Source organism: Psammomys obesus, unplaced genomic scaffold (genome assembly GCF_907164565.1).
Source record: "Psammomys obesus unplaced genomic scaffold, mPsaObe1.curated_primary_1811, whole genome shotgun sequence".
Lineage (NCBI taxonomy): Eukaryota > Metazoa > Chordata > Mammalia > Rodentia > Muridae > Psammomys > Psammomys obesus.
In genome coordinates, this window is record NW_026596452.1 from 3,330,318 (window position 1) to 3,340,846 (window position 10,529).

The 10,529-nt window shown below is 38.0% G+C and overlaps 1 protein-coding gene across 1 annotated transcript in view; it reads right to left on the reverse strand.

The window, feature by feature from the left end:
• Maoa (monoamine oxidase A) overlaps positions 1-10,529 on the reverse strand; it is a 65,470-nt gene that overhangs the window by 1,925 nt on the left and 53,016 nt on the right. Inside the window, exon 11 of the mRNA XM_055598265.1 lies at positions 5,590-5,647. Coding sequence (XP_055454240.1) covers positions 5,590-5,647 — 58 coding nt within the window. The remainder of the gene's footprint in view (positions 1-5,589; positions 5,648-10,529) is intronic.

Consider the following 10,529-nt stretch of genomic DNA (forward strand, 5'->3'; position numbering starts at 1 on the left):
GCTCTCAAAGATATAGAAGCAACTACAGCCAAACAAATAGAGACACGAGAAGAAGCACAATTAGTGGCATATGGAGACGAAAAAAAAAAAAAATAGAGGCCATCATGGAAAGATAGGAATCCACATTCAAACAGAAGAGGGAAATGGTGCAAGACATGAAAACAGAGTTAGAATCAATAAAAAAAAATCACAAACAGAAAATCCTGGAGCTGGAGAACTTAGAGAAAAGATCAGAAAACACAAAGGTAAGCATCATTAACAGAAGACAAGAGATAAAAGAGAGAATCTCAGGTGCTAAAGATACACTTGCAGAAACTGATACATCTCTCAGAGTAAAAGTAAAATGGTAAATGATCCAAACATAATGCATCCAAGAAATATAAGACACCATGAAGATGAAATTTAAGAATAATTGGAATAGAAGAACAAGAAGATTCCAGGCTCCAAAGTTCAGAAAATATTTTGAAGAAAATCATAGAAGAAAATTTTCCCAACATAAAGAAAGAGATATCCATAAACATAGAAGAGGCCTATGGAACAGCAAATAGACAGGACCAGAAAAGAAACTCAAGTCACATAATAGTCAAAACACTAAATGTACAGAACAAAGAAAAATATTAAAGGCAGCAAGGGAAAAAGGCCAAGTACAATATAAAGGTAGACCTATCAGAATCACACCAGACTTCTCAAAAGAATCTATGAAAGCCAGAAGGGTCTGGACAGATGTCATGCAGACTCTAAGGGACCAGAGGTGTCAACACATACTACTATACCCAGCAAAGCTTTCAATCACCATAGATGGAGAAAACAAAATATTCTGTGAGAAAACTAAATTTAAACAATATGTACACAGCAACACAGCCCTACAAACTATACTAGAAGGAAAATTCCAACCCAACGAAAACAACTATATCCAAGAAAATATAGGACATAGATAAATACACAAAAAATCAAAAGAATACAAGAAACAAAACACGGTAACGCCACTAACCCCACATCAAAAGAAAGTAAAAAAAAAAAAAAATTGGTCACTATTATCTCTCAACATCCTCAACATCAATGGACTCAATTCTCCAATAAAAAGACACAGACTACAGAATGGTTGCAGAAAAAACATTCTGCTGCATCCAAGAAACACACCTACGCAACAAAGATAAACATTACCTCAAAGTAAAGGGCTGGAAAAACGATTTTCAAGCAAAGGGACCCAGAAAACAAGCTGCGATAGCTGCCCTAATATCTAATAAAATAGATTTTTAACCAAAATTAATAAAAAAAAAAAAAATGAGAAGAAGCACTTCATTCTCATCAAAAGAAAAATCCACCAGGAGGACATCAAAATTCTGAACATCTATGCCCCAAATACAAGAGCACCTAAAAAGCAGCAAATCAAGTAATCCAATTAAAAAAATGAGGTACAGAGCTAAACAGAGAATTCTCTGTAGAGGAATATTGAATGGCAGAGGAACACTCAAAGAAATGGTCAACATCCTTAGTCATTGAAGAAATGCAAATCAAAATGACCCTGAGATTTCACTTTACAGCCATCAGAATGGCTAAGGTCACAAACTCAAGTTACAGTACAGGCTGGAGAGGATCTAGAGAAAGGGGAACCATTGCTGGTGGGAATGTAAACTTGTGCAACCACTTTGGAAATCAATCTGGAGCTTTCTCAGACAATTAGGAATAGTGCTTCATCCATTGCCAGCTATACAGCTACTAGGCATATATCCAACATGTGCTCAAGTACACAAGGATATTTGTTCAATTTTGTGCATAGTCGCTTTATTCGTAATAGCAAGAACCTGGAAACAACCCAGGTGTCTATCAACAGAGGAGTGGATACAGAAATTGTGGTACTTATACACAATGCAATACTACTCAGCAATTAAAAACAAGGAAAGCCTGAAATTTGCAGGCAAATGGTGGGATATAGAAAAGATCATCCTGAGTGAGGTATCCCAGAAGCAGAAAGACACACATGGTATATATTCACTTGTAAGTGAATATTAGACATATAATATAGGATAAGCATACTAAAAATCTGTACACCTAAAGAAGCTAAGCAAGAAGGAGGACTTTGGGTAATATGAACAATCTTCACTCAGAAAGGCAAACAGGATGGAAATAGGAAGAGGTAGAAAACAGGAAACAAGACAGGAGCTTACCACAGAGGGCCTCTGGAAGACTCTTCCCAGAAGTGTATCAAAGCAGATACTGAGGCTCATTACAAAACTTTGGGCAGAGTGCAGGGAAACTTATGATAGAAGGAGGGGATAGAAAGACCTTGAGGGAACAGGAATTCCACAAGGAAAGCAACCGAACCAAAAAATCTGGGCCCAGTGGTCTTTTCTGAGACTGATACTCCAATCTAGGACCATGCATGGAGATAACCCAGAACCCCTGCACAGATGTGACAGCTCAGTGTCCAAGTGGATTCTCTAATAAGGGAAACGGGGGCTGTCTCTGACATGAACTCACTGGCTAGCTCTTTGATCACCACCCCTTGATGGGGGAGCAGTCTTGACAGGCCACAGCGGAAGACAATGTAGCCAGTACTGATGAGACCAGATAGGCTAGGGTCAGATGGAAGGGGAGGCAGACCGCCCCTAACAGTGGACTTGAAGAGGAGCATGGGAGGAAATGAGGGAGGGAGGGTGGGATTGGGAGAGAATGAGGAAGGGGGCTACAGGTGGGATACAAAGTGAATAAACTGTAAGTAATATAAAAACAAAAAAATTAAAAAAAAACTTTAAAAAGAAAATACTCGCTCATATAGACATATAACATAGGATAAACCAAGTAAAATCTGTGCATCTAAAGAAACTAATCAAGAGAGAGGACCCTGACTAAAATGCTCAATCCCCATCCTGAAAGGCAAAGAGGATGGACATCAAAAGAAGAAGGAAACAACCTAGGAACCTGCCACAGAGGGCCTCTGAAAGGCTCTGCCCTGCAGACTATCAAAGCAAACGCTGAGACTTATGACCAACTGTTGGGCAGAGTGCATGGAATCTTATGTAAGAAGTGAGAAATAGTAAGAGTTGGAGAGGACAGGAACCCCACAAGGAGAGCAACAGAACCAGAAAATTTGAACACAGGGAACGTTCCAGAGACTCATACTCCAACCGAGGACTATTCATGGAGATAACCTAGAACTGCTGTACAGATGTACGATGTGACAGTTCAGTGTCCAAGTGGGTTACATAGTAATGGGAAGAGGGACTGCCTCTGACATAATATGATTGGCCTGCTCTTTGATCACCTCCCTCTGAGGGGGGAGCAGCCTTACCAGGCCATAGAAGATGACAATACAGCCACTCCTGATGTGATCTGATAGACTAAGATCAGAAGGAAGGAGAAGAGGACCTCCCCTATCAGTGGACTTGGGGAGGGGCATGTGTGAAGAAGGGGGAGGGAAGGTGGGATTGGGAGGGGAGGAGGGAGAGGCTTATGGGGGGATACAAAGTGAATAAAGTGTAATTAATAAAAAAATAGAATGGATGCAGAAACTGTGGTACATCTATACAATGGAGTATTACTCAGCAATGAAAAATAAGGAAATCATGAAATTTGCAGGTAAATGGTGGGACCTGGAAAGGATCATCCTGAGTGAGTTGTCCCAGAAGCAAAAAGATACGCATGGTATATACTCACTCATATAAACATACAATATAGAATAAACCCACTAAAATCTGTACATCTAAACAAACTAAGCAAAAGAGAGGACCCTAACTAAAATGTTCAATCCCCATCCTGAAAGGCAAAGAGGATGGACATCAGAAGAAGAAGAAAACAGGAAACAACCTAAGAACCTGCTACAGAGGGCCTCTGAAAGCCAGAAGAAAACAGGAAACAACCTTGAAACCTGCCACAGAGGGCCTCTGAAAGCTTCTGCAGTATAGACTGTCAAAGCAGATGCTGAGCCTGATGGCCAACTGATGGGCAGAGTGAATGGAATTTTATGTAAGAAGTGGGAAATAGTAAGAGCTGGAGGGGACGGGAACTCCACAGGAGAGCAACAGAACAAGATAATTTGAACACAGGGAACTTCCCAGAAAATCATACTCCAACCAAGGACTATTCATGGAGATGACCTGGAACCCCTGCACAGGTGTAGCCCATGGCAGTTCAGTGTCCAAGTGGTTTACATAGTAATGGGAAGAGGGACTGCCTCTGACATAATATGATTGGCCTGCTCTTTGATCACTTCCCCCTGAGGGGGGAGCAGCCTTACCAGGCCACAGTAGAGGACAATGCAGCCACTTTTGATGAGAACTGATAGACTAAGATCAGAAAGAAGAGGAGAACCTTCCCTATCAGTGGACTCGGGGAGGGGCATGCATGCAGAAAGGGGAGGGAGGGTGGGATCAGCAGGGGAGGAGGGAGGGGCTTATGGGGGGATACAAAATGAATAAAGTGTAATTAATAAAAAATTTAAAAAAATAAAAATAAAAAAGTAAAAAAAAAAGAAAATAAATAAGAAATGAAAATGGAGAGAAGTAGGATTAAGGGGGGGGGGGGGGGAACAGCCTGGAGATGAAGCTGAGTGTTATAGCTCTTTCTTAATATGCCAAAGTCCCATGTTTCATCCTCAGTATTGGAAGAAAATACGTTTGTATAATAAAGACATTGATCTTCTCAACCTCTTGCATAAGGAAGTCAAGACACATCTCAATATTTGGTAAAGAAGACACTCTCATTCACACAGATTCTAAATATTAGTGCTAAGTCTTTGGAAAATCTTACTAACAATCATTTTTTGGAAAGGTGTTCTCCAAACTCTAAAATATCCAAGACAAGGGATCTAGACAGATGTTGCTAACAAGAGAAGTGTGGAAGGGAGCAAGTAGGGACAAACACAAAGCATTTTTTTTTTCAGAATCCCTTCCCTAAGCTGGAAAAGTACATGATAAAAATAGTGCTCAAAGAAAACAATTAAGATTTAAGTGCTTCCTGGTGAACATGAGAGAGCCTTCCATAATTTCCTTGTCACAATCTACATGTTTATTATTTGCATAGTTCAATCAATAATCCACAGAAAAAGTCTTCAGCTATTGGTGGGCTCTTCAGAAACTATTTTCTTCCCACTGCTTTCAGAAGCAGTATGAAAATCCTAGAGTGCCAATGAGGTATGAATTGAGTCTCCATATGGCAAATGAATTAGTATGCCTTTGATCTGCCCAAAGATTAAGACTGGTCTGTCAAATACACATCATGGTGCCTTCAGCAACACTTAATGACATATCTAGGGGTTTTGTTTTGTTTTGTTTTTGTTTTCAGCAAGCACTTGACAATGACAGAAGCACAGGATCTGTGTTCTGTAGACCAATCTCAGTAATTGGTGATATAATGGTTATAGCTCCAAGTCTCCTTACTACAATTGAAGGCCTGTTGTCCAGTGAGCATTGAAAAAGCCCAAAGTACCTGACACTAGTTTTAAATGTTTTTGGATTGCTGAAATTAGTCCTCTAAATTAAGCATACCCCTTTCTATTCTCTACTTAAGATTTCCAGGAAACCAGAATTTGCTTTAATTTACCACTTTGAGCCAACAGAGCAAAATATGCTAGAGACTAGGGGTTCTTACATATAAAGCTTCTTGGCATCCCAGAACTTTGGCATACAGCTCACAGATTTTCTTCTTCCTATAGAGAAGAGTAAAAACATGTTAAATAAGTCATAATTGATGGGCATAGAACAAAGACACTAAGTTCTAGGGTACTTATTTGTGACTTCCTTGAAGAAAAATGAATTTAATAGCCTTCTGTAGCTATAAAATAAATAGTAAATTAATCCTTGCACTCAGTTTATATGTCTCAATGGATTTCTGTATGCTGATTAACATCCTATGCCTCAACATGGTAATTTGAGGAATCAACAGAATTTTCCTTTTTTTAAAAAAAAAGACAAGGTCTCACTATGGGTAGACTGGAATTTCTTGTCCCTCCTCTTGTCAGCTGTATTTTTACAACAAGATTTGTAACATCTGCATTTTACTTCATAACAAAAATCAAGGTTTTTTAAAATTTGTTTCATTTGCATTAACATCAGGAGATAGTCAATTTCTGTGCCACAATTGGGCTGTCTTTTCTCTAGATCCAATGTCTCTTTGAAAGGGACATATTCACACACTTCCACTATTTTTTTTCAAAATGAGCAAAGATGTTGTTTCAGAAGCAGAGAAAATAAGAGCAAAAAAAAAAGTATCTATGGAACTACACATCAGTAACTCCTGACAAATCTTAGGCTACGACAAATGACACAAGATGCATTAGGAGAAAGGAAGGCTAAATTTTTCAGGAACACAGGTTTACATCAAACATGGGTTTTGAATTAATCTTTAAAAGTATTAGACTGTGAGCTAGACATTGAATAAAAGGCCCATTATATCAAGAATGTGATCTGAAATCATGTATATCTTTCTCCCACAGGAGGATACAATGAAACTGGATCAAAACCAAACTACAGGAAAGCATACCCCAATGCCAAATATGACAGCAGAATTTTGAGCACATATAGGTACATTCTATCATGCCTGGCTAATCTCTCTTTGAAAGAAGATACAATTTAAACTCACAACTATTCCTGGTGAATTTTTTGATGATCCAATTTACTAAACTTGCCATCTTCTAAATTAATGGATCTATCTCAAGTACTGAATATATACTATTTATATTAATTCTTTCAAGTTTTTATATTGTTTAAACATATGAAAATGTCTCTGAAATATTTGTTAAAGGCTAATGAGAAACAAAAACAATTTTTATGAAAATGAGAAAAAGATGTAATTCAAATCCACAAAACAAGCATTAAAACCAGATGAGATAAACAGTTAAAAATATGCAGTGTCAGTGTACATGTAGATGCAAGAGTCAAGGTTTGTAGTAATAAAAAACAATATAAAAATATACAAATTATATTGCCAATTGCATTAGAAACTATCTTAAAAACATAAACCCAATTAATCTAAATAGTATGGAACAAAATGTAAGCTTATCACTCTTGATATCATTATTACACTACTAATATAACTCTTCGAACTCATAAGTACAAAAAGTTAATGGAAGAAAAGGTGGAATTATAAATATTATTTATTGCTATGCCATTTCTATGCCAGGCTTTGGAGGAGACAACTGTCACTTATGAATGCTGTCACATAATACAAGGTGAATAATAATTCTAGGACAGTTTGGAAATGGTTGATTAAAAGTCCTAACACACAGGAAGAAATCTTAAGCTTTTCTTGCTTTCTCTGTCTAATATAAAATCTTCATTGAAAATATGAAGCTCAGTGAGATGCAGATTCATTCGTTTAAGTAATGAGAAGGAAAACTTTTACTGTTTGGGGCATTTTGCCCATAGTAGGTGCTCAACATGTGTTGAGTCAAATTCTATGCTCATTCCAGTATAGCATCCTCTCTTCTATGTCTGAAAAAGATGGAAACTTCTCATTTTATGAGTGATTATAAGCAGGAATTCAGATGTTCAGAGTCAATTAAGATTATTGCCAAGTCAAGTAAGAATATTGCTATATTGGCTAGTTTTGTGTGTCAACGTGGACCAACCTAGAGTCATCAGAGAGGAAGGACACTCAGTTGAGAAAATGTCTCCATGCAATCCAGCTATAAGTTATATTCTCAATTAGTAATTGATGGTGGAGGATCCAGCCCCTGATGGGTGGTGCCATCCCTGCGATGGTGGTCCTGGGCAAGCTTAGTAAAGCAAGGCAGTAAGCAGCGCCCATTCATGGACTCTGCATCAGTTCCTGCCTCATGGGTTTCTACTTTGTTTGAGGTTTATTTTTATTTTTGTAACTTTTTTTAAATTTTTTATTTAACTTTTATTAATTACACTTTATTCATTTTGTATCCCCCCATGAGCCCCTCCCTCCTCCCCTCCCGGTCCCACCCTCCCCCCCTTTCTGCATGCATGCCCCTCCCCAAGTCCACTGATAGGGGATGTCCTCCTCTCCTTCCTTCTGATCTTAGTCTATCAGTTCTCATCAGAAGTGGCTGCATTGTCAGGGTTCTAGGTTATCTCCATGAATAGTCCTTGGTTGAAATATGAGTCTCTGGGAAGTTCCCTGTGTTCAAATTTTCTGGTTCTGTTGCCCTCCTTGTGGAGTTCCTGTCCTCTCCAGCTCTTACTATTTCCCACTTCTTACATAAAATTCCTTTCACTCTGCCCGAGAGTTGGCCATCAGGCTCAGCATCTGCTTTGACCGTCTGCATGGCAGAGGCTTTCAGAGGCCTTCTGTGGCAGGTTCCTAGGTTGTTTCCTGTTTTCTTCTTCTTCTGATGTCCATCCTCTTTGCCTTTCAGGATGGGGTTTGAGCATTTTAGCTAGGGTCCTCTCTTTTGCTTAGTTTGTTTAGATGTACAGATTTTAGTGGGTTTATCCTATGTTGTATGTTTATATGAGTGCGTATATACCGTGTGTGTCGTTTTGTATCTGGGACAACTCACTCAGGATGATCCTTTCCATGTCCCACCATTTACCTGAAAATTTCATGATTTCCTTATTTTTCATTGCTGAGTAATACTCCATTGTATAGATGTACCACAGTTTCTGCATCCATTCTTCAGTTGAGGGGCATCTGGGTTGTTTCCAGCTTCTGGCTATTACAAATAAAGCTGCTACAAACATGGTTGAGCAAATGTCCTTTTTGTGTACTTGAGCCTCTTTTGGATATATGCCTAGGAGTGGTATGGCTGGATCTTGAGGAAGCACTATTCCTAGTTGTCTGAGAAAGTGCCAGATTGATTTCCAGTGTGGTTATACAAGTTTACATTCCCACAAGCAGTGGAGAAGGGTTCCCCTTTCTCCACAACCTCTCCAGCATGTGTTGTCACTTGAGTTTTTCTTCTTGGCCATTCTGATGGGTGTAAGGTGAAATCTCAGGGTTGTTTTGATTTGCATTTCCCTAATGGCTAATGAGGTTGAGCATTTCTTTAAGTGCTTCTCTGCCATTCAATATTCCTCTACAGAGACTTCTCGGTTTAGCTCTGTTCCCCATTTTTTAAGTGGATTACTTGGTTTGCTGCTTTTCAGCTTCTTTAGTTCTTTATATATACTGGATATGAGTCCTCCGTCAGATAAAGGGTTGGTGATGATTCTTTCCCAATCTGTAGGCAGTCACTTTGTTTTGATGACTGTGTCCTTTGCTTTATAGATGCTTTTCAGTTTCATGAGGTCCCATTTTCATTTCTGAGAGCCTGTGCTGTTGGTGTTCTGTTCAGGAAGTTTTCTCCTGTACCAATGAGTTCTAGGGTATTCCCCACTTTTTTTTCTAGCAGATTTAATGTGTCTGGTTTTATGTTGAGAGTTTTTATCATGACTTCCTTCAGTGATGAACAGAAATATGGACGCATAAACTGAATCAATATCTTTCCAACTTACTTTTTCATCATGGTATTTCATTGCAGCAATAGAAATTCCAACAAACACAATTGCCAACCAGCATTCAAAAGTGCTTAATGTTTTTAATTTATTTTCTGGACATATAATAAAATCTTTACTTAAGTAGAGCTAAACGTAAAAATCAACATTCATTGTAATTCACTCTTAATCATAAATAATAAACTGTCATTTACTGCACTTGATATTATTAAATAAGCTAAAAACAAGTTTATACAATACACCAAAAATTATCTTTCCTTTCCTTTTTCCTCATTAAAATTAAAACTTTTTTAAAAAACATATGGAAGGCAATTATTTGTTTTTGGATGTGTGACAGGGCTTCTCACACATAAAATATGAGTTTTAACTGAGCTACATTCTCTACCCAGAGAAATACATTTAGATTAGTTTGGCTCAAAATATAATAGAATATATTATAATTATAACCAAAGGAGGTCACCATGGAAATCATCTTGTAGTTGTATGTATCCACTAGCTTATTAATAAGTGTATTCATCATAATTATTTGAGAAGGTGATTAAAAAACACAAATTCTCAGTTTCTACTTCAGACCTACTGAATCACATTCTATAAGCCTTAAGAAAACAGACTTTCCAAATAACATTTGGGAGAGTTAGACAGTCAGTTTTGAAAACTACTGCTCTCATCACTGATAAATCACATCACAGTAAAGGTTTTGTCTTACAAGAACCTTACAGTTCAGTCAATCCATGAAATCATAATGAAATGCCTACCTCTAGTCTGGTATTTATCTTACTATTAATAGTAAGGAAAGCCAGGAAATCCAAAAGAAAATGTCAAGCTTAGTGTGGTATAATGAAAAAAAGATGGATCTGCTACTCTTTACTTTGTCACATGTCAATGGCTATGATTTGAATGTATGTATCCTTCCAAAATTCCCATGTTAAGTTTAGGAGGATGGTTCAATAGGTAAAGGTGCTTGGTATATAGTCCTGATGATGTGAATTCAATCCCTGGAACCCATTGCAAGGTAGAAGAGAACTGATATCCCAAAATGGTTCTCTGTTCTCCACCCATGTGTTATATTATGCATGAGCCTACACACACACACACACACACACACACACACACACACACACACACACA